Source organism: Telmatherina bonti, assembly GCF_933228915.1.
Source record: "Telmatherina bonti genome assembly, chromosome: 12".
Lineage (NCBI taxonomy): Eukaryota > Metazoa > Chordata > Actinopteri > Atheriniformes > Telmatherinidae > Telmatherina > Telmatherina bonti.
The window spans coordinates 29,922,088-29,947,060 of NC_136610.1; the positions used below are offsets into that span (position 1 = coordinate 29,922,088).

At 40.6% G+C, this 24,973-nt stretch overlaps 1 protein-coding gene across 2 annotated transcripts; it reads left to right on the forward strand.

Moving 5' to 3' along the window:
* Positions 1-12,094: 12,094 nt before the first annotated feature.
* On the forward strand, positions 12,095-24,818 carry eda (ectodysplasin A). 2 transcript variants are annotated; one of them, XM_079250255.1, is made up of 8 exons: positions 12,095-12,507; positions 18,641-18,740; positions 20,648-20,686; positions 20,908-21,078; positions 21,395-21,429; positions 21,548-21,599; positions 22,175-22,305; positions 23,820-24,818. In XM_079250255.1, exons 1-8 carry the CDS (start codon positions 12,166-12,168, stop codon positions 24,081-24,083), a joined length of 1,134 nt encoding a protein of 377 aa, XP_079106381.1. In that variant the 5' UTR covers positions 12,095-12,165; the 3' UTR covers positions 24,084-24,818. The 2 variants fall into 2 exon arrangements, with proteins under 2 accessions (XP_079106381.1, XP_079106382.1); XM_079250256.1 differs by having other exon boundaries at positions 22,175-22,299.
* The last annotated feature ends 155 nt before the right edge of the window (positions 24,819-24,973 follow it).

The window sequence follows — 24,973 nt, forward strand, 5'->3', positions numbered from 1 at the left end:
GTGTGAGTCAATGCTACACAGTTTGACTGCTGAGTATCGAGGCCACATTTCAAATCTTGCCCTTCCTTTAGCCGCTGTCGTTGCAGACACGCTGGAAATCAGGGGAGCCCTGCCGCTCTGATGCTCTCTGTCATATGCCTGAAGTGAATTATGATCATTGCAGTTCCATTACAGGCTCTCTGGGCTAGGCAACATTAAATCTTGACAGTTTGAAAACTGGATCATTTGAAGCTTTGTGTGTCATGGCAATGTTATAAATCCAAAACAAAGGTCTACTGACTTGTTGATTTAGCTGGTAATGCCTATGTCATCCATATAAAAACAACTTAATTCCACTTGTCAGAGACAGTAAAAGTAGAAAGTAGAAGCAAACTTCAAAACCGCTTGCAACTAAAACATGATGTTTAAATGAAACAATCAAGCAGAGGTTGTGTCAAACAGAAGGAAAAATGTGGAGTTAGTGAATCAGGATCCAAGCGGTTTGTTCCACTTGGGTAAATCTCATTGTGAAACCAAACCAAAAAAAAAAAACACAGGAAACTTTTTCAGAATTCCCTGCCCAATCAAATCAATCCCCCCTGACTAACCTTGTTGCATCATAGTTAAAAGGTCTATATACATTTTCTCTTTTAGAGGCCTTCCTTAAAGGTGGAATATGTAAGATTTTCAATATTTTCAAAATAAATTAACTAAAAAAATAACTACAATCATAATTAGATAGTTTTTTTAACATGTAGGATCCAGTCTGTCCATATTTGACGTGTTATTAAATTACAAGTTCAATTAATGACAAAGATCCTTCTTAAATGTTTCCCTACCAGTAAAAAAAAAAGTGCTTTTTATCATTTGTCATTAATTAAACTTGTAATTTAATAACGCATCAAATATGAACAGACTGGAACCTACATGTTAAAAAAATTTCTAATTATGATTGTAGTTATTTTATTAGTTAATTTATTTTGAAAATATTGAAAATCTTACATACTCCACCTTTAAGGCTGCTGAGCAGAACTTTGTTCCTGTGGGGCTTCTGAGATTAGTTGTGTGATTGGTTGGAAATTAAAGCCAGGTGTGGAAAATGCAGAAAAGTGTGAAGGAAAAAGTGGCAACTTCTGCATTTTCCAAAAGGTCCAGTGAGGTTGGACAGAGTATTAATGAACAGCTAATACACAGTTAGAAAGTACAAAAATGTCTGCAACAGGTAGTATAAAGACACAGACACATGCACAAACCAACCCACAACAACCCATTTAGTACAAAATAAGCACATCAATTAAAAGTTAAACATAAAGACATGCATAATGTCTAGTTTTTGTGTAGATTAATTCCATCGTAGTCAATTTTACTGTTCCTTGTGTGTGCTCTGTTTAAATCTAATGAAGAAGAAATATGTTAACATAGCAACATATTTGTAACTGGCATTTGCCAAATCTTTGAAACACAAAAACTTTCCTTTTTTCCTGTTTATGTAAATTTAGCTGCTCAACAGTTTGGATCTGCAGGCAGCTCAGTCAGTTTAGCAACCACACTCTTGCACCCAGTTGATGTTTCTGTGACAGATACACAATGTGATTTGGCATTTTCTTGTCATTCTAGCAGAAAGTTGTTTTAAAATTGCTGCTGGCCTTACAGGTGTGTAGGTTACACAACTCATAGAAAAAGAGGTTGTTTTTTTTCGTACCTTTGCTGAGGTATCCATCTGTTCACCTCTTATGTAGATGCTCCAGGTATGGCAAAACACATCGATCAAGTTCTGAATGCTTTCACTGCACCATAAAGCAGATCTTGATCCATTTTAATGTAATCGTCAACAGAGCAAGGCTACTGGACCATCAGGGCTAACCCAACTGAAACCAGTGGATAATATTATGTACATAGGGGCCTGTTTGTGACACACAGGTAGATTGTTTAAGTATATCCAAAGCTTAAGTGCACAAATATCATGAATTCTGGGTTCTGATACCAAACTGGATTACACGGCGTCCATGCTTTTCAAAAACAACTAAAATGCTCCTCCTTCTCTTTAATCCCTTTTTTTTTAAGCAGCAGTATTTAGTGGCCTTAGTGACACATTTCTTTTTGTTTTCTTTAGTAGATGGCTGATCTGCAGTTGTGTCAAGCAAATGTGGCGCTGATGCCATGCAGTGACTTTCAACGATGCAGAGTGACATGTTTTTAATTCAGTGAGAGCCTGGAGATCATTGCACAATTCTGGTTTTCATCTTTTTCTCATTCCCAGAATATTTTCATCATATGAAATTTGAAAAAGGAAAAACCCAGATATTGTGTCTGACATCAAGTTTAAATGATCAAATTTAATTCAAATTTTCTGATTGCAGTTTAACCTGTTTGCAATTACATATAATTTTTCAGAGTCTGGCTAAAGTGACAGACTCTATACTTACATGTGTGCCATTAAACTTTTTTACTACTCTTAAAATACATCTTGTAGAGAGAAAAATAAGAGATATGCCAGTAATGATTTCAAGAAACAGAATTACACAAATAACGGCAGCAATATGACTGAAATAAATTAAATATAGGCACCATAAAAGAGGAACGCATCTAGCGCTGTAGACGTGGGCTAGAAGTTAATATTACTTTCAGTCATTTATCTCTTATGTCTTAGAAAGTCTGTACAACAATTAATGCCAGCAGTCTACCTCACAACATGAATGTTTTATTCTTCATTTTATTTGCTTAAACGGTTTAAAAAAAGAAAAAAAGGTTCATTATTTTTGGACACAGGAAAAAGCCAAGTGAGGTGTTCAATCATTTTCTCCATTTGATCATCAATAATATAAAATCAAATCATACCTGGAACTCCCAAATGTAAAGGTTTTCAAGGTTTTTTTTTTTTTAATACCACAAGTCAATTTCTTTTTTCTTCTTTATAGAAGTCTCTTTCTGACTAAAAATCAGTTAGAAAGGCTTGCTCCCAACTCATGCTTGATCACATTACCTTTCATGTCTGGGCCACCCTCATGGTGGCCTTTAATGTTCTCATACTGATGTCATGCACTTTGCTTCCTCGCAGGATTTATTGCTAACTAAATCATCCATCTACATCCATCATGGCTGTGTGTTGAACATTGGACTTCATTCTTAGGCGCCATATTTCTTGCTGAAAGCTGCAATCCTGAATTTGTCAGCCGTTTATGCAAACATCAAGAGGTGCATCCAGTTGACTGAGCTGTGAAGTCAGTGGCTTTAAAGAGTAAGTTCACATTTTTCAGAGAAACTGGGGATTTTTTTAAATCTATTTTTAGCAACACCAGAGAAGCCAAATGTGAGCTAGTGAAGCGATATGAATATAGTTGATAATCAAAATAATTTTTAAAAAATGTAAACATGAGAAATATCTAAAGATAACCTGAGAAATTCCTGTTTTTTTCCTCAACCTTAATAATGATGATTTTTCAAGTGTCATTCAGACTTTTATTGTGTCACAGGAAAAATCCTCTTATCCATCCTGCTCTTGCAAACAAAAGCTGAAACTGGTAATTAATGAAACAGGACATGTAAAAAAGACTGAACATTAAATTGATTTGTAAAAAGTAAAAGAATGAAAGGGTATTGAAAGGCAAGTTGGACTCAGCAGTGTTATATCATGTTCCTCTGATAACCTCATAGGTGCCAAAGATAAGGCAGGTTTGCAAACCTTTGTGTAGTTCACTGACACGCCATTACATCATGTCTGACTATCACGCTGCACATTTTTCAAAAAGCCGCTTCTCTAAATTCATCAGTGTGTGAAAGTGTCATGTCGGGTGACATTAATGCTGCTTTTTGTGTCCTACCCACTGAATTTAAACTGCTCTGGTAAAACTGCATTGGATAAAAGGAAAAAAAAAAACTGCATATTTTAGCATCTAGCACCTTCAAATCAACAGAGGTTCACTTTTAAACTGCAGTGCCGAATTATAACCGTTGACAGAGACAAACATTCACTTCTGAGGTTAACGTTTGGGTATAAAATCCTCTGTATATTTTTCTTATTTCCACCTTAAATCTAATTTGCCTTGTTTGGAAGATGTTATGCAAATCAAAATGGCTGATTTATGTTTAGGGCATTGTCATAAATATGCCAGACTTCATTTTAAGTGTTTGCTGTTGCTGCCAAGTTTCTCAGCAAATAACTCCTTTGGAAGTTGTTCCATTTTGTCTGGTGAACACAATCGCAATTACTTTAGGTTCTTGGTGTCTCACTCCTTCCATTTGTCTCTTTTGAGGTGGTCCGTTCAGCTGCTTGAAGGAAAGAAGGGGGGTTGTATTGTTTCACTGCAGCAAGTTAGAGTGTAGAGGTCATTCATCTTAAAGACTGCAGGTCAAGAGACTGCATGAGGGACAAATATTAACTCCAGCCAAAGCAAGCAGGCTTTTTTTGTTGTTGTTCTTGTTGTTCCTGCAGAAATGGCTGTGCAGGGAAGCTGGGATCTCAATGGAGAATAAAAGTGAGATTAAAATGGACAAAGCTCATAGTTGGTGGTGCACAAAATGGACTGGGGTCACCGGCTAGGAAATGAAATCCCCAACATATGAGTGTGGTATATTACCATGACAGTTTTATAGAGTCACTGAAGCTGAATCAAGGGCATGACACCTCAATACAAAATGTTCAGCTCATTTCAAAGCACAAGAAAATGTAAGCAAGCAAAACATATAAGACAAGAGGAAATAAACAAAGGGACTGCAGCATGGGAAGAAAGACTGGAGGGTAGATTACCTCTGGGTTCACCTCAGGTGTGCCTCTTGATCATGCTGTTGGTCTGGCTTAGAGGTTTTGATAAGGGGAGTGACTGTTTATTGAAGGTGGCAGCCTCGCATGGGCCTCAAAACAAGCAGCGCGGAAAACATCCCGGGAACAGAGAGGCTGTAAACTCTCATCCTGACACACATAACAGCTCGCATAAACATGCATCTCACTCGTATTTCACTTCTTTATTGGACTCCGCTTCATAGCCAGTCCAAGATAAACAAGTGATTACACAAAGATAGTCTCAATTCCACTGTATGTGTCACACTGTATTTAGAGTGGGTTACTGAACATTTTCAGGCCAAATATCCCAAAACCCAAACACTCCCAAAATGACGGAGCTTGAAGCAAAGTGTAAAGATAGTGACTTCCAATGCAATCCACTTTATTTATAAAGCACGTTTTTTTAAAACAGAATGTCACTCAAGTGCCGCACAAGAGTCGAATATCACAAAATAAAAATAAAATGAAATAATAATGTCGTTAAAATAATAAAAACAGGTAAAACAATTAAAAATAAAAAATACCCAATAAAATAATTAAAAGGAAAAATAAAACAAATAAAAGACACAGAGGACCACACAACTTACACAGTGTTAAAAGCCAAAGAATAAAATTGGGCCTTTAGACGAGACTTGAAGGACTCCACTGTGGGGGCAGCTCGGACATGGAGGGGCAGAGTATTCCAGCGTCTCGGACCGACTACGGACATGGCCCTGTCCCCTCTAGTCTTAAGTCTCGTCTTAGGTACCACAGGCTGGGACTGGTCCTGAGACCTCAAAGTGCAAACTGGGGCGTAAATTTGCAGGCATTCGGTACAATAAGATCTTAAAATCAATTCTAAAACGTACAGGCAGCCAGTGGAGAGAAGATAAAATGATGTTATCATGTTTTCTGGTGCCGGTTAAAAGTCGTGCAGCAGAATTCTGGACTAACTGCAAGCGTGAAAGAGCGCGTTGGCTGATACCCACATAAAGACCGTTGCAGTAGTCCAGTCGAGAAGAAACAAAAGCGTGCAAAACTTGTTCCAGAACATGAAACAATTAAAAAGGTTTCACTTTTGATAAAAGACGAAAGTGATAAAAAGTTGGACTTTCAGTCCTTTTATTCATTTCTTATAAATTTTTCCATCCACTGCTTTCTTTTCAAGATCATCTTTTCCCATTGAAAAAGTTTTAACAGCTATCAGCTATAATATTCTTATGTCTACATTGTTGATCATCCCAACCTGCCTTCAGTGTTGCTCATTAAGAATTCTTTTTCTTGTCATGTCAGCTAATTGAATAATTACGGCAGCCATAATCAATATTTCATCGAGGACAATTGATCCCACGTCCCCATGAAAGATGGTCACATGGTGTCAAACCCATAAATGATTAGCTCTAGTTAGTCTCTGCACCTTTCACCTAATTGTTTTCATGTATGAGTTTACAACAGACATAATCCCAACTCAGATAAATGGAACAGACACTTTGTCATATCAAGCGTGTGCAGTTTTGCTGCAAACTGGGGAATTGTTCGAGCATTTACCAGTCAATAAATCCGAGACTTGTATCTGAATGTAATTTACTAAAAATGTGGCAAAAAATGAGAAAAAAGAAGTTCAAAGTTGAGTCCTTCATTGTCATTAGCATCTCTAGTTATGAGATGAAGAAGATGCGATTAGATCTCATGTCAAATAACACATTAAAAGCTGTATTTTCATGTTTTTACAGACTTTTACATCAATGAGAGGAACGTTTGGACATTTCCTCGCCTCTGAACTTATCTTTGGGTGCATTTTTTGCCCTATTTTAAATTAAAATGTTCCTGCAATGAATGTAAGCCATCTAGTCACTGATGTAGTGAAGCGGCCCCATCCCAATGATGTCCGCTGCTTCCCTGCTTTGTCTTTTATGTCCACTTCAGCTAAAAGAAAAGAGCAACAACAGCCAGTTTTTCCAAATCTGTTCTTCCATGACAGACAGCAGCGGTGCAGCCTTTGCAACATTTCCCTGACGCAGTACCTGCAAGCATGTAATTTTGAGCTTGTTTGGTGATCATTGTTCTATGCTAAGAAATAGCAGGGAAACTATTTCTGAAAAAATTTGAGTAAAAATGAAGCAGTTAACCTGAGAACTGAGGCGTCTAAGTGTTATGCAGTTCGATGATTAAACATTTAGAGCACACATTTAATTTCATTTCATTTGCTGTGGTAGAACTGAATTATTAGTTCATTAAATGTTGATAAGTGAACAGGGGTTTTAAGTCTTGCAGCTTCTTTTGATATCCCCAGTGTAGCTGATCTTCTGCGGTGATTTATACAGCAGGGGTGTCGTCAGATCTTCACTTTGAGTCATGTGAGCATGTTGTATGTCTTACATTTCCTCTGCTTTTCATTAATGTACACCAGAGTGGTGTCTTTGCTGAAAGGGCTGTGGGGTAATAGAGAAATTTCCTCATGGAGGAGTACAGCTGCGCTTGAGACAAGGCAAGACATGACAGCCTCTTCAGCGAAATATCACTGTATAATATATTCCATCAAACAGACTTGCCAAAGAATAAATTACTTTCAGGCACAGAAACCTTCATGACAGTATGTGTACATTTTATGCTTCTCCTGTTAAGATTAAATAAGATGCCATTGTAAGCAAGTATTTACTTATTAATAAAGTTGTTTATTCTCACGGCAGATGCAACAACCTGCACGTGCATATCTGTAGATCTCTCAGTGTCATTGAGCACGTCGCTTTGGTTGGATGAAGTTTGGTTTCTTTGTGTCTCTGCTCTATTGTAATAAAAAAAATCCCTTACAGCAAAGAAATTTTTCACCAAAAATGTTCTGTTAAACTAAAGTCTGAGGAGCTGAGAAAGATTTAGTGTGAAAACCGAGGTTGGATGTCAGACAACCTTTCTTTCTTTTTTTTCTTTCTTTACACTATTTGTTATTTAAGTTTATTATTATGAACTCAAGGTGATATAACAACAAAAATAGGAAAAAAAACAAACAAACCAGAAAATCAAACAAATGAAACAAACCAAAACCACAGAACAGAACAAAAAGGAAAGATGTTGCTAACTGTGTCTGTTCAGGATGTATAGTCTTATAATTTCCAAAAACCTATTTCAGTACCATTGTTGGTATGCTGTCAAGTATTTCATTGCTGGTATTGTTTGTTCCCTTTACTATTGTTGGCATAAAATTGATTTTACCTTTAAATTCATATAATTTTTATAATAGATATTATCATGGATCTTGTCTGATCAGTATAAATTCAATCCACAGATGCAGTAAAAAAAAAAAAAAAAAAAACTGTTGTTGTATGTATCAGTGAAGTTATTGCAAATCATTTGGATGTAGAAATCAGGTGGGATTAAAGTTTTCTTCTTCCCACTCTTTCAGGCAAAGCTGCTTCCCTGTTTTTTATTGCATGGTTCTTTTTTTTTTTTTAAATGACAGACTTGCATGTCTCTTCTGTTTTCACTGTAAATACCACTGCCTGAAATAAATAAATAATGAATACCCATTCACACCTTTTCATTGATGCTATACAATTCCCATTTATCTCACTTGTCAATAAGAAGAAATCCAATAACTTTTTATTGTGATCATTTTAAACCTTTTTTTATATATAAAAGGTGGTTTCTTGTTTAGTTTTAGTTTTCTTTTTTTAAACAGCAATCAATACATTTTAGTCAAGTACAGGTTATTATTTATTAGGTACATAGTTTTAAAGTTGCACTGTGTGCTTTCTCAGCCTCAGCAGCAGCTCCAGAAATACACATGATAGACTTCACTGTGTCATCGAACAAGCCTGGAATGCAGATCAGAAATTTACATAATACGTCTTTTACATGATACATTATTAGATGATTTATGTTGATGTATTTTCTTCTAAAATTTTATACAATACTGGACTTTCCATGCATTGTAGGAACCGCATGGTCTAAAGGAAAATTACATTGCCTTCAGAAAGTAGTTGCTAAGTTGCAGGTATGAGAGGAAATCTATGAGATTAAATCTATGTCCTAAAAAATACAGAACACTCTTTTGACACTGTCTGTTTCAGGATGTGTGGATTTTATCATCCCATTTATAAGGTACAAAGGAAGTATTGGGGGTCAGGTATGACTTTGACTTTTGACCTTCTGCCACAGAGCTGATTGGGTGTGTAAGGCCGTCGAGATGGCACACCTGATCACACCTCTGTTACTGGCTGACAGCGCATGAACTCTTTTATTTTAATACCCTCTATGGTCTATATTTTTTCATATCATTCTTTTCATTTCAAATAAAATATCTGAGCTCTCTCTCAACAAGCTATGAGCTGCCTTTTTATTTAGCTCCACTATCTGACCTGTTCCCTAAGTCGAATATCCCACCATTATCTATGGTTCCTGCTTTTATTCACTCTGCTCCTACTTAAAAAAAAAAAAAAGCTTAATGCTGAGCTAAATTATACTAACATCATGATGATTTTTAACAAACCATTTAAGTTTCCCGTCATTGTTTTGATATTTTCCCAATGAAGTCACATTGCAAAACAATAAGGGAAACAAAGGCAGCAGAGGACAGATAGACGTGCAGATAGAGGGAGAGCTGCCTGATCTTGATAGGCACGTTTAAGATGGACACCCTGAATAGGTGTGAATTAATCATTCTAGGAAATGGCAGACATGGTCCAATTTCTAGGAGATTTATTGGTAGAAAATCGAATGCCACAGCATATCAATTAGCCAAGGTTAAACCTCTGCAGTTCAGGGCGCAGACTTCTTCCTGAGAAGGTAATATGAGGTGGAGAGGTCTGGAACAATTTGCTGTAATATGTCATGGTATTATCCTAGAATGTATGAATCACTCTAGCTTCCATGTTAAACCTGACAATAGCAATTGAGAGTCGATTTTTTATTTTTTTTATCAGTTGGTGTAGGAGGAGGGAGAAATTACAGATAGCAACTCTTTTGCACAGACCAAGCAACTATCATCCCCCCCCCACAGCCCAACACTCCAGTCCTTCTGGTAAAATATAAGAGTGCCTATTCGTCCTGCAAAACTCCATCATCTGGCATAGAAAGCCTCTAAATCTTGTTATAAGCTCGGAGGGGATAGAGTGGCACACCATTTATGAACGCTGCATCGAAGCCTGGGGTGCGTTTTGAGAATTATTCCAGCTCTTCTCAATGCCAAAAGGCGGGGAAAAAAACGAGAGAAAAACATCCAAACAAAACAAAACAGGTCTAATTTGTCACAGGCTTTATCGTTGAGTTGTGTTGTCTGAAACAAAGCAGCAGACATAATGGCACTGTGTCGACTCTGACCTTCAGCGCGGCACCGTCTGACCTCATCTTTGCCCCAAAACAAACCAATAAAATTGAACACAAATCTGACAGGATAAATGCAGTACAGCAAATCGCCATACATCTGCATGTAAGATCTTAATTATAAGAAAATGGAGAGAAATGATAGAAAATGCATTTGTTTAATTTTTGCAGACCTGAATCATCTGCTTCTCAAAGTCGTACTCCCTGCTGCTTGAATGAGAAGCGTGGCGAACATGCTTAGGCTTAGCCACATATCCTATGAGGGTTACTTTGAATGTCTTTCTCTCTTCGATTTCTCTATCTGAGAAGCTAACAATGAAGGAATGACTTTCCTGAAAAAACGTGGAGTGGGTTTAATTTTAGATTAATAGTCCACAGAAAAGGAATATAAAGCCGTACAAATAAAATACGAAATCTTGTATATAAATTTAATTAAGCGACTAAATACGAAGCTGCTTTATGTTTCTTTTAAGACCAAGTTCATTAGGACAGTGGAATGCAGGCTTTGATTTATGGCTTGGCAATGCTGCCCTTCAGTGGCAGCTGACTAGAATAACTTCTTTTTTTTTTGCCGAGTTGGAAAAGGCACAAGTGTGCAGGGGTAACATAAAATGTGATACAGTGGCAGTAAGTTGAAAATACCCAAAACAAATGTAATAATATAATTTCATCTTGAGACTGCCGTCTGCTTCATTTAGTAAAAATATTTTGCAGTTATAAAATATCCTTATTCTGATACCAGAAAGTCATTCTTCTTATTTTCCCTTTACAATATCAAATAAAACTGGCCAGTTTTCAGCATCTGTCAATTTGAGCTCTTACCATGAAGCAGAAAACCTCCATGTGGGCCAAGTGCACATAAATGTCAAGTTTTGTCCCCATGAAATAATGAAAAATGCTTAGTGGCACATGCCTGAAAACTAATCAAATGTGGTGATCAATCAACCCCTCCGAGTTTCAGCTCCACTTAGTGCACTGGTTTTATCATCTGGAAGCTCAAGGACAGCCTGTTGTGTCCTCCTCTGGTTCCTTGTTCTAAGAGATCAAAGTGCCTGCATGCAGAAAGTACTGTTCAGCCTTAGATTGTGGAAATGTAGACGCCACAGAGCCTTGTTTTGATCTTGTAGAAGCATTATCTTCAGCTTGCATTCTTATAACATAAATGACAAACTATTACTCATGTCCAGCAAGGTGACATATGTTAATATTTCATGGTGACCTTATGTTGACACCGACTGCTGACAGCCTGACAGACTGAAATGTGACTGACTATAATTGTCATTTGCATGCTTTTTCTGTTTATATATATATATATATATATATGTATGTATATATATATATATATATATATATATATATATATATATATATATATATATATATATATATATATATATATATATGTGTGTGTGTGTATATATATATATATATATATATATATATATATATATATATATATATATATATATATATATATATTAAAAGCATGGAACGTATCCCCCCAACAAGAACACCAGGCTATATTTACCATGGTTTTAAATCAGCTCTTCACACAAGACCGCAGTTTCTTGAGTGGTCGCCCATGTGCCACCCACATAGTGCCAAACAAAGTCCACCAGTGAAAAATAGCATATCCAAACCATAAAACACGTGTATAAACAATATACATTACACCAGTGACCACCCGTCTGAATTTCTGCACACGTAAAAGGAAATAAATCACTGTGAGAACGTCACCTAATGGGTTTTTTCTGCCTCAAGGTGCTGTGTAAGAACCACAGAGTAAACAACAAACATGTATAAATAAGAGGAAACTCACAGCATCAGTCTAACGGGGCGTTGCAGTAGCTACCTTTGTACATTAGGTGTCGCTCAACCACTGCATCCACCCCCCCCCCCCCCCCCACCCCCCCAACCTCTGCTCCGGACTGTTTAGGCTCGTAATTGTGTCGGACCAATCATAGAAGAGGTGGGCGTGTCTTCATTGTTACTACAGATACTCGAAGAAATTTGCAGCGACCTGCTGCTGCACCTATGAGTCTCCATGTAAATGAATAGCGTCGGTCCGCGCGAGACAGACGAGCAGATTATGCCGAGATAAGGAGCATATGACCGTCCGTCCGATAATGGCGTGCTATGGTTCATCCGCAGAGGACTTCCCGGACAAAGTGATGCCCAGAGCGGCTCCCTGCACGTGCAGCAAGAAGTGCAGGAGTCGGAGCAGCACTGTTGTCTTCTTGGGATTATTCCTGTTGTCGCTGTCTCTGCATGCAGTCACCCTCGTCTGCTATTTGGACCTGCGGTCCGAAGTGAAAAGGGAAATTATCCACCAGAAGCGGGACTCTATGATGACACTCAGCGGGAGTGACCCGGCTGAACCGGCGGCGGTGCTCCCGCCTGGCCAGCCGCGAGTGGACCCCGGCAGCAGCCGCGGCGGAGACGGTCATGAGGTGAGAAAAGAATAAACAGAAAACTTCTCCTGTTAATGAGAACACGTAAGGCTGTTTTTCCATTTTCTCAGTCGGAGGCTGTTGGTGTCCATTCACCTCTATTCAGTGCTTCTGTTCCGGTGTCAGGTTCTGTGTCTGTGCTCCGTCATGGCATGTGGCTGGCAAGTTATTTTACAGTAGCCTGTCACGAAGTTGTGTCAGCTCAGTTTCAAGGCAAACATGATTGACACTTTGCTTTTTCCTCTGCGTGATTCACTCTGTTGGACACACATGCACTCCTCTTCTAGTCTGTCACCTGGCCAAACACTCCTGCTCCTGCATATTTGAATGAAGTTTTTGGAGTTCAGATCCAACTTTTAAGGTTTCTTTTGTTTTGTTTCTGTTTTATAAAACATTAAATAGCTTCTAGGGGATATCATTGACCTTAAGGGGATTTTTCTTTTTTTTAAGTTTACATGTTATTTTAGATGCATTTAACCCAATTTGTTCCTGTTTCCAACAGAAAAGGGGTAGAAGTTAGGCAGGCTGCCCAGCTGGAACCACAGAGAAGGGTCAGTCAGTGTGCTGGAGCAGGTGGACAGCAAATGAACTGGATCACCAGCAGGTGCAAAGCCCAGGGGCTGATGTAAATTCATCAGGACTTAGAAGGGGCAGTTGGTACCTGGAGCAGAGCCAGCATCGTCTCACATGTGTTTTCTCTTCTGATTGAACACTCATTGTGTTGTCTGTGGCTTTAGCAACAGCACCCCCCCCCCCCCCCCCCCCCCCCCCCCCCCGCACCACAACACACACTCCCCTAATTCGATCAGGACAAAAGGACCATGTGCACCTCTCAACTTTGCATTGCTTTCTCAATTTGCTCATGTGTCAGTGGTTGTGTAACCCCTCTTTCACTAAGAAAACGATCCTCCGTGTGGGGCATTGGCCGAACATTTAGTCGTGCAGAACAGTCAACCTGATAGTCGCTCAGAGGAATTCATGTTATCCAGTGTGGATGCATTTATTTCTCTGCAGGAAACATTAGTGAGATCTATTTGCTTGTATTGGGAGTTTTCCGTAACATTTTCCTCTCTCGAGCTCATCCTGCTTATTTAGCTGCCTGTGTGTCCTCTGCCGAGCTTATTTTAGATAGCAGTGACTCCCCTGGCTGTAGCCGCCCAAAGTGATCCTGGTATTCAACCCAGATGGTGACGCTCCATGAGGTGAAAGACTGTGGCCCAGCTGTAAATATTTAACAGCGCTGTGATGCTGTCTTTGCCAGATGTCTGCATTAAACAACTCTGATTACACATCCCACAGTTTACATAGTTGGAGAAACAGGAGCATGTGGCATTTGGACACAGCGGCCGCACTTGTTGGCTGTTCAGACATTCCCTTTGAAGAATCTCTCTCTTGTGCAGCTAAAGGTTGTTTTGTAGATTTTTCGCACAAGTTCTCATCAAAGGCACCTCGGTGATGCGATGCGATTCGCAGGTACGCTGACAAGTGTAACGTGACATGAGAAGCCGACCACAAAAGAGGAAGCTTCGTACCGCGTCAGCAAGCACCTGACATAACAAACATGCAACAAATGAGATTTTTCATAATACGATTGCGTCTGTGTATACCCTGCTCAGATGGATTCTTCTTTTTTTTCTTTTTTTTTTGCAGTTTGGTGGAGTTATGTTTTGAAAAAGGCAGGTGTTGTGATTTCTCCCAACAGTATGTGCTGTTTAGTGCGTGTCTGATTTGCTTTGAGCAGGGGCCGCTTCCAAAAAAATCAATCTTGGTACTTTAAACAAGCGCGTCCACAGCAAATTATAAGAAAGAGTAATAATTCTCTTTAGCTGCTTCATTCGTCAAACTGAATGGAAAGATGTTTGGACTTTGGAAGTGTTTTTTTTTTTTTTTCTGCTTATTTGTTCATGCTTAGCAACCACCTGTCATCTTCTCTCACGGTTGAAGCTTTTCTTTTAGCCTGGGAAACATGCAGCCTCCATTTGCAGATACACCTGATATAAAAGGAGGCCGCTGGGGCTAAAACTACCAGATAAAAATCTTGGCTTTATAAGCAGTAATACTACAACCCTGTTATCAGTTTCGTGAATCTGTCCTTGAGCAGAGGAGGAACTGAGCGTTACCTTGGTTTGTGAGGGGAAAAGGGAGAACACGAGACACACCATCCCAGCTTTGAAACAAGCTAAATCCGTTTGTTTTTGCCTTCTGGATGGTGGTAAATATTTTCAGATGGAAAAATACAAGCTGAGACAATTGGATCATTTCAAAACATGCGAGTGAGAAATCCAACAAACATCGCAGGAAGAGTTCTGAGAGAGAAATCCATTCATTTCTGGAAAGGCTGCGAAGACCTCACACTTTCCAAATCCCTCTTGTTGCTTCTTAATGAAAACAGATGATCTGGTCATTTATGATTTGGATCCTGGGAAGCGAGCGAAACAGCGTGCACCTCAACAGGCCACACTCACTAAGCCCTTGAGCAAGGCAGTAAACCCCAGCTGTCCGGCAGATCTGCACAGTTCCCAACAGTAAAACTCCCCTGCCAGGTGTGTGTGTAACCCTTTTAAAAAAAAAAAAAAAAAAAAGTTGATACCAGAGTAATGTTGGGAATTAAAGGGAGCGAGAGCAAGCGTCGCCCTCATTCAGGCCTGACCCTCATTTACCTGACGCAAGTGAGTGAAAATGTGTTAAATGTCAGGCTGTGGGGGAATATTTGATTGCTTGCTTAGATAGTGTTTTATTCTGTGGCCTAACATTTCCATTATATGAAATAATTCTCCTCTCTGATGTGCGCCTTCAAAGTCTCACAAAGAGCACATGCTGAAACATCTGGAGTCTAGTTTACAGCTATTAAGAGAAAAAAAAAAAAAAAAGTCAGTTTGATGGGACACAAAGTGCTCAACAGCGTACCAGCGCCGGAGCGGCCGTGTGGGCTGTCACCCACTTTAATTGTGGCTAGTGCACGACTGGTTATTACAGCAGTATTTTATGAGGGATTAATCAGTCTGGACACACGTGTCATAAAAGCACAAGGCATAGGAGGTCGAAACATCAACAATATAAAACTGCAAAACCCCTCCGTATAAGCCTGAATCGTCTTGACAGGCAGATGGTGTAGACGCCCAGTGCAGATGAAGTCCAAAGTCACAAACATCTACCAAAATAATAAATTCTCAAGGCATTCACGGCATTCAGCGAAGAATCACTCTGCCAGCAAGTGTTGCAACAATCCGAAGTTTGATTGGCTGCTGACAGGCTACATTTCCCTTAGGTTGAGCTCCACGGCCTTTTCAGATGACAATCTATGCGTACTGTTATTAGATTACCCAAGTTATGGTTTAAAACACATGGCCTTTCAGAGAGGAGCATCTGGTATTGGCTGAAGGAAAGCCGCTCCTTTTTGTATGATATTTGAAAAGAAAACACACTGTCATCGTCAAATCCAGGAGTGTGAATCACAGGAGTGTTATGAGCCATCGGCTCTCAGGAGTATGCATGCCACTGTGGTTAGTAATGCCTGTGCAGCGGTGATGGGCACCTGACGTGCAACCACAGCCACCAGCCCTCAGTTTCACCTTTCCAACTTTTGTAACCTCACATTCTCCAGCAACGATTGGGTTGCAACTTTTCAGCAAGAGACCAAAACTTAAAGAGACAACATCGCAACTAGAACTAGAACGGCTATATTGCTGCAGGGCTGGACGTTTGGTTCTTTTTTTGGTTGTTATATCTTTTAATAATCATCGTGAGACGTCATTAACATGAGGGAGAGTTGGTTTGTCTAAGTTCTAAGATTTGTATGAATACAAGCTCATAAGCGTTAATAAGGCTAAATAAAAAGTAAATGATGGCAAAAATGACATATCCCTGGGGCGATTGAATTTTAGTCATATCCTCACGAAGCAACGGGGAATCGCATCCACGCCGCTGCGACGGAGCACCCCTCCCCCACCCCTCCAAGACGCTTTGAAGATTTGAAAGCCCTCTAATTAATAGCATTTCCCTTTGTGCTGAAAATGAATGGTTTACTCAATAGTTGGCACTTGGCATACATACCAACACGTTGTCATCCTGATTTACTGTAACCCTGCGTGCCTTTGAAGGGTATGAAGGCTGTAAATGTTGTAATGAAGTGAAATGAAGCAAACAAGGGTGTAAAAGCAAATTTCTCATCATCATATAATGGAAGCTTTATGAAAAGAAAGTTCGCTTTGTTGCTTTTTAACTTTTTAACTATCACTCCAGCTGCTCCGGTTTGGTAGTAGCCCGAGCAGCCTGCTTGTTTGTCTTTTGTCGTTCTGCTCGGGCTTAATCTTGGGCCAGAAATGGGCTGTGGAATCATGTTTGGCTGTCAGAACAGACGAAAGTGTAAAGCCATATGGCTGAACATACACCAGGAATCCTTTTGAGTGGTTAAAACCCCCCACCCCCCTCATCCACTTTATGCCAACAGCTGGAGAGGAGATGTGGAAGCACCTGCACACCAAATGAGCAGCAACCATCTCTGCTCGCAGGAACATCTGGAAGGCTGTGCGTCGATTAACCATTCCAACACATATTCCAACGTCAGACTGAAATTCCCGTGCTCGTGAGGTCAGACGTGGCTGGCAGCTGGTCAGGGATGTAGACGTTAACTACTGTGAGCTTGCCCAACACAGAAAGCAGCCAGCTGGGGGGGGGGGGGGGGGGTGTTTGACATGATTCGGCTCATCTCTAGCGCTTTAGGGAATGGGTTAGGGTGGAGGAGGAGAGGGGAGGCTGGAGGAGGAGGAGGGGGGGGGGGTTCCCACATCTGAGATGAGGTATAGAGGAAACTGGAAACACAAGTTATCGTGTCTGTCTTCTTATGGTCTGTCAGGGGTTCTGCTGTAAAGCCGCATAAAAAGGCACTGGGAGTTCACGCCGCTATCGAGAGACGGAATCGGTTTGTCTTCGGCTTTTTGTAAATGTGTTCACTTGAGGGTCACAGATGGAAACGGGGAATATGCACCCAACTGGAATGGGTTGGGAGTGAGGGGGACGAAGTGTGTCGGTAAGCGTTTTAGCTTGACTCCGTTTTGAGATGCTGCATGTGTCAGTTATCTAAAACCCCAAGCAACAGCCCAGCGTGATGCAAGTCGTCTGATTTGCTGCCACTAAAGAGCCTTTATGCCTCACGCTCTTACCGTTATTTACGACGACACCCGGGAGCGTGACCGAAAAACACTCTTATTTTATTGCGAGGCTCGACACAAGGACGGCTTTGGGTGGTCTTGTTGTGTTTCTTATGCCAGGTTTCTTTGTCTATCAGATTCTGGGAATCCTCCAAAGATGTGATCACAAACTGGCTGTTCTAGCAGAAAACGACTCAGAACAATCTGTGTTTTTTTTTTTTTTTTTTTTTTTTTTCTTTTTGCAGCTCCGAATCCTTAGCACGAAACATTTTGCCGTCTCAGCGGTCACGTCTTGACAGTGTTACAGTCGGGTCAGCGCGTCCCACCACAGGGTTCATGTGAATGTAGGTCACATAAGAACAGACGCTTGTGGTTTGTCCCGCCACTCACTTGCCCATGGGAACACCCACCAGCTGTAGCATAGCTTTTCCCTGTGTTTAGAGATGAGCTTAAATCAGTTGCATCAGATCCTTTTTCTTCGACTTTTTTTTTTTTTTTTAGGGCTTATTCATGCCACCTGTGAATAGGGCTGGGACCAGGTGCCACATGAATGGGTATTGCTCTCACATTAACCGCAGTTCATGTCCCCCTTTTGTTTAAGAAGGTGAATTTTAGAGCAGTCGTGGCCAGGTGACTGTCTCAAACACAGACGAAAACCTCTTGTGTTACAGGATAACTTACAGCCCCAATGGGACAGACAATGACTTGGCCACAAATAAATATGCTGGCTGACATCTTTTAGAATGCCCCAAGTTGTCTTTGTGCAAACATTACACACAAAGAGTAGAATGGCCTCTTGTAGCATGGGTTTCCCTCCAAGAAAAAAAAAACTTGTATCACTCACTCCTTTTAGCTCCATTCATGGAGTCCCTGTCAGGTGGCTTCAGTGGTCTTGATGCTCACAGGTCTTCGGCTCAGAGCGCCTGTGTTTTAAAGATGTTTAAAGATTTTCTCACACTTTTACTTTGTTTGTGTCCTGCCAGGAGAGATCACTGTACAGAAACGGCGACTTCCACGGCACAGAGGACAGCAGGGGCATAACTCAGCGAGCAAAAAGGAGTCCCGGCAAGGAGCCCGAAACAGGTGCGGACTTCTCGATTTGTCATCACTGGCTTCTGTTGTCTCGTCTTCTACGGTTTTAACAAGGCTTTGAGCCGATGCACAGTTTGCCCATCACTATTTAAAACTGCAAATTCAACTATTTAATCGCAAAACGTGAACGGTACACCTTCATCAGTGTATTAGCTGGGCCTCGTGACAGCCCGGTTGGCTCGTTTGATCTGGTTGGAATTGGTTACAGTGTTGATAAAAGGCTTATGTTGGACTTTAAAGCGCTTAAATTTGCCAAACTGTTTCTTAATGGTTTCTCACTTCTATGCGGCAGTGATTTTCACAGCTTTGTGCTTAACAAAGCAGCTCCAGAAACCTAATTTCGGCTGGTTTACAGAGCAAGAGATCAGATGGAATGGGATTGATTATTACTTGGACAGTGAGCAAGGACAACAATGGGTTCGGGAGGGTTGCACCAATTTAAAACAGCCAGTGGATCCCTGTTGATTTTGAGTTTCAGAATAATTTCTGGTCCCTCGAAACATCTTCGTGTACCCATCAGCGAAACAACTCGGAATCCAGCTGCATTGATCAGGTCCAACAAAAAAAATGCTATGATGATCTGTTGTGACACTTGCTGCAATTTTTTTTTTAAGAAACTCTGTAACCATTTCTCAAAGCATTTTTTTTTTATATCTCTGACTGCAATGACTTTCATTAATTTCCCACCAAATTGATTTATGTTAATCAATAGCACTGCAGAAAGCCATATGGCCAATATGTCTGAATAAGCTTTTGTAGTTTTTGTTTAGAATCTGAGCTATGCAAATAAAAAAATAAAAATAAAAAAAGAAGAAGAAGCCTTTGAAGTTTCATGTCTGAGTGCAACAAGTGCACCATGATCACAAGGCATTCCAGCGTCTGTGGCGTGACACTGAATACTTGGGGTGGGGTGTGTGTGGAGGGAGGGTGAAGGGGGTTCAATGATTGTGTTTAAATTAGAAGAAAAAACTCACCTTTGAGACTTTCTACATAAATCAGTAAAGTCCCGAGCCTCTAAACACTAATCATTCCCAGCTCTCTCCTCTGCTCTCAGCACACAGACAAAGGCTTTTGTAATCTCAGCCTTAGATGTGTGCTCTTGCGTGTGTGTATACATATATGTGTGTGTGTGTGTGTGTGTGTGTCCTGTGTTTGCACGTGTGCGTTCTCAGCACTCCTAACGGGCACCAGATTCCAGATAGGGCTGCTCGTTAAGAGAAATCTATGCGGATGCATCCAGTCATTTAGCCAGAGGAGAAACACTGGCCATATGTTTGAGGGGGACTCAAACTGTGAGGTTTTAAGGTTAAATGGCCTTTGTAGTTATAATGAAATGGTAAACATAAGCAAGACTGCTTTTTTTTTTTTTTTTTTTCCCCCTTCCTTTTTTGCAAAGGATTCATCAGCTGCTCGCTCGACATGTACACAAACGCACACCGAGTGGATTTTGTCTTTCAAGCAGTGACATCGATGCCCCACCAGCATCCACGCATGCACACCCACACGCATCGCAATAAAGGAGGGAGACGCACATGCACACATGTACACGCACTTTCATCTGCATTCTCCATCTGGGCTTAATTCAAAGAAAAGGATTTTGGCAGGATAAAGTATCTCTCTAATGATCTTCTCCAGTTCCACTGCCTGTGAGTGCTTAAGGCACTTGTTCATACAGAGGAGGTGAAACCACACTTACAAATTACTACACTACAAGATACCACAGACTGACATACCTCCACTCCGCCGCTCGGCACACAACGTCTGAATCTGTTATTTCAGCCTGTTTAGGGTACCTGCACGGAATGAGCCGGATCTTTTGAGACGTTATCTGAGATGACGGTTGCTCAGGAGATCATTTCAGGTTTAATCACGTTGTGTTTTTTTTTTGTTCTTTTCAGAATCGACTGGAAAGGAGAAAAGGAAAGACAAGAAGAAAGGTAGCTGTTATTCTTCTGTGCTGGTCATTGATAAGTGTGCTGCCCATTCACTGGAAGCATCATTGATATAAGTTTCATATCCAGTAAGGAGGTTGGCTTTATCTTAGTCCAGCACAACCACAGTTCTTTATCTTCTATCAGTGGATATTTTAAAGGCCTGGGGAGGGGATTTCTGGTTCTGCAGCATCAGAGCTGACCTCATTTATTGTCATTTTCTGCAGGAAAGAAAAAGTCTGTTCCAGGACCTCCCGGTCCCCCGGGTCCCCCAGGCCCTCAGGGGCCACCGGGCATCCCTGGAATCCCTGGTATTCCAGGAAATAATGTCGTGGGGCCTGCTGGACCCCCCGGACCCCCTGGGCCACAAGGACCACCAGGCGCTCAAGGTCCAGCAGGTACAAAACTTGAAATAAAAAAAAAAAGGAAGATGACCCGAGTCACACGCATGGAAACAAGATGAGAAGTTTTATTTTCTTTCTTAGATTACAGCGTTTCTCTGCATGCAGCAACTTTCCCACAGTAGAAGAAGGTTCAAGTTGTCAAAATTGATTAACTCATTGCCTGCACAGTGAGAGCGTCTTATTCAGAATGTCAAACATTGTGCCGAAAAGCAGTGATTTATTTTCAAACTATGTCAGTGTTTGTTTTGTCTAATCACCGTCCCTCCTCTGAGCAGAACTTTTATATCTGGCATTTTCCTTCTTCTTCCAGGGGTTCCTGATAAGACCAAAACAAAGGAATTCCAGGTAAGAGTATGTCAGCTCATAAAATTTGATTTAATCCCACACGGGGTTCCTGATGAAAGCGGCGTTCGCTCCGCTTTTATGAGAATTAGATTAGTCACCAGAGGTCTTTGTTTTTCAGCCTGCAGTGGTTCATTTACAAGGACAGGAAACAACAATCCAAGTGCGAGAAGGTGGGTTCTCTGTTCACGCTCAGCTGGAGATATACTACCGTGTTTGACACAGGCCAATAAGCCCGAATTATCCCTGTCAGTGTCATACATCAAACACTCCACATCTGGAGTAATACCAGAGGACATGCTTACATGAAAATAGAAAATGAAATCACTTTAGATTGTTTATATGCCAGCGATGGTTTACACCAGAGATTCCATGTTTTAAAACACGCTGCTCTTTCTTCGGTGCCTTTATGAAAAATTACCGCAAATGTTTTTCGGCAGATTAAATATTTTTTCATTCCCTAATATTTACTGTAACGTTGTGTAAGAATATAGTTTTGCTTTACGGTAATCCTATAGCTGTTTGGTCACCAAACCGTGGAGGAAAAGTCGTGTCACTTCAGCTCAGGAGCAAAGAGCCTTTGCATGCCAGCAGAGGATGCTGCATCACTGCTTCGGTCTAGAAGGAGTGTAAGCATCATTAGCGGGTTTATATTTTGTCAGCGCTGAGCTCTGGTTTGAGTTAAACACTGCTGAAGGCTGTTTATGTTGACCGTTTGCCTCTTGTGTGTTTGTTGTGACATGTTTAGATCTGTCTCAAGGGGTCCTTAGGAACTGGAAGATGGTGTCCATCCATCACCGCGTGTTCAAAATGCACTCTCGCACCGGACAGCTTGAGGTGCTGTTGGACGGTGTCTACTTCATATATAGTCAGGTAGAAGTGAGTACGGTTCTTGACGTAACTCTTTAAATTTACAGTGGCGTTTAAAAGAACTGGCAGTTGAGCTTAAAAAAAAATTTTTTTTTAAAAATTAAAAAACCCTGATTGTGTTACTGTTTGAATTCTGCAGCACCATGCAAAAAAAATCCCGAGCCACCCCTCGTTTCTTTATACTTTGCTTCCAAGAAGCCTGACTTCTAAAGCGGTCTTGAGTAATAGTCTTTCAAACTTTCTGAAGTCCTTTCAATTTCTTTTCCACTCGCTTTCAGCCAGTAATTCTGCCTGATCACATTCAGACGCATGTTTTCTGTTTGTTAAACCACTTAACGCTGAGCTATGAACAATTCAAGCATGAAATAAATAACCTTACTCGAGAAATAAACCATTGCTTGACATTGTAAGACTGTATCCTTTGGGAACTTTTAACCAGCAGCCCGATGCAAAGAGGAGTAACTTGTTCCTATGTCTTTAGGTGTGTTTAGAAAAATACCATAGATGGCATCATTTGAGAGAGTTTGGCTGCATTTTTACACCAACAACGTAATTCCCAAAGATTTGGGCCGAAAATTTGTCATATCTAAGCATAGTGTGCAGTGTGATTTGGCAAAAAAAAAAAAAAAGTGAATGAAATTGAACATGAGACAGAAAATGTGATGACTAAAAAGTATATTTACGTATTTAACTGTATCTGAAGGTGATTTTTTGCAAGTAATCCAGCGAAAACCTGACACAAGACCTGTTAGATGCATCTGGTTGATCCGTTTGCTGTTTTCCAAAGCCTCATCTGAAATCTCCATGGAAAGGGGTGGTTTGTCAAGATGCCGTTCTTAAGAAAAGGAAGTAGGGGGAAAAGCCTGAGGTTTGCCAAATGACATAAGAACTGAACTGAACATTACTGGCAGCGGCTCTTATGGAGCGATGAATCCTCCCCAGAGCCCAGATCTCAGCATTACTGAAGCAGTGCCGGATCATCTTGACAGAGAACAGAACTAAAGGGAGCCAACATCCAAAGAAGAGCTTTGAAATGTCCTTCAAGAAGCTTGGAGAATTATTTTTGAAGATTGCTTAAACAAATTGACAAGAAAGCTTGTCTGAGAGGGTTCAGAATGACTGTGTTGAAGAATAAAGGAGGTAGGGAAGGGGGTCTTGCCAAATATTGAATATAAAGCTTGCTAAAAACTGCACAACCTCTCGTTTTTGCCTCATCCACTCTCTTCCCATCTATGTTTGCATGTCTTTCAGTAAATCTCTGAACCCATTTCACATTTTTCTGGCGATAAATAAAAAAATAAGGGTTGGCTCGAGACTTTTGCAAAGTGTTGGAACACAAAGATTTAATTTCCCTCTGACTGTGGCTAAATGTGGAGCTTTGCAGCTCATACTGGCCAGTCTCAGACTGCAGCTGTTTAAGTTTAAAACAAGGCTTTTAATGATTATGTGAACTTGTTTTGACTGCCTCTCTCAGTCTTGTAATATTTTTTTGTCTTCTTTTTAAATGTCCCCCTCTCCACCAGGTGTACTACCTCAACTTCACTGACATCGCCAGCTATGACGTGATGGTGGACTCCAACCCGTTCCTTCGCTGCACGTGCAGCATCGAGACGGGCCAGCGCAAATTTAACACCTGCTACACGGCTGGGGTGAGCCCGCTCCGTGCCGGCCAGAGGATCTCCATACGCATAGCGCACGAGTACACACTCATCAACATGACCAACCACACCACCTTCCTGGGCAGTGTCAGACTTGGAGAGGCGCCATCTGCTGGACAGAACGGATAACTACACATCCACCAGCCCCTCTGCATGAAAGAGAAAGTTGCTCCAAGACGTCGCTTTTGTCCACAGTCGCCCTGTATTTTCATCCTGCCTGATGTGGAATCAAAACTTTGAAGCAACCGGTAGCCCACGTTTCGCACTTGTCTAGAGGACACTCTGGGCTACCGAAGTTGAGGAAGCCCCTGGGGGACTTTTGTTCACTTTCACATGTCTGTATTAAAAGGGACAATAAAGACTTTTTTTTTTTTTTTTTTTAATGCCACCTTTCACTATGGTTCTATGCAGAGAGAAAGCCCTGATGATGAAGGACGTGTCCTCGTCAAACACAACTTTCTATTTATAGTCACCCTTTTGTGTCAACACACGCAGCATCTTTCTGTATTAAAAGGAAGGACACTGCGCTGACAGATACCCAGTAATTACACGCTTCCCAGCGCTGTTGAATGATACTCTTATATCTCAAACACCAGCTATTTTACATGTTCTTTTATTTATCGGTTTTACATAAATGGTTTAAACAAGGAGTTTAAAACTCTTAAGGTGCAAGATGAAAATTGGAGAAAATCCATTCAAACTGGCGTTAGAAGGCATTCAGAGTAACAGCACTATATATTGCGCACATTTGCACTACAGCATCCCTGCAAAGTACCAATTTTTTTTTAATTTTATTTACAGTGCTTTTTAGTTCCTTTATGACTGAATCCATGTAGAAACGCAACAGTTGTTAATACACGCCTGTACATACTGTATATAAAAAGGGATATACTTTTGTAAATGGAGTTGATTGATGGATTAAAATGTTTTCATTTTCTGCCTAAGTGCATTTGTCTGTCTTTTGTGTTCGTGCAGCCGGTGGTATTCATTTACAAGCTTCCAGCCTCTCTTTCATATTC

Coding starts and splice junctions, on each gene's coding strand:
- eda (XM_079250255.1), top strand. CDS start 12,166: ATGACCGTCCGTCCGATAATGGCGTGCTATGGTTCATCCGCAGAGGAC. Junction 18,741..20,647: donor CGGCAAGGAGCCCGAAACAG/GTGCGGACTTCT, acceptor TGTTCTTTTCAG/AATCGACTGGAAAGGAGAAA. Junction 21,079..21,394: donor AGGCGCTCAAGGTCCAGCAG/GTACAAAACTTG, acceptor TTCTTCTTCCAG/GGGTTCCTGATAAGACCAAA.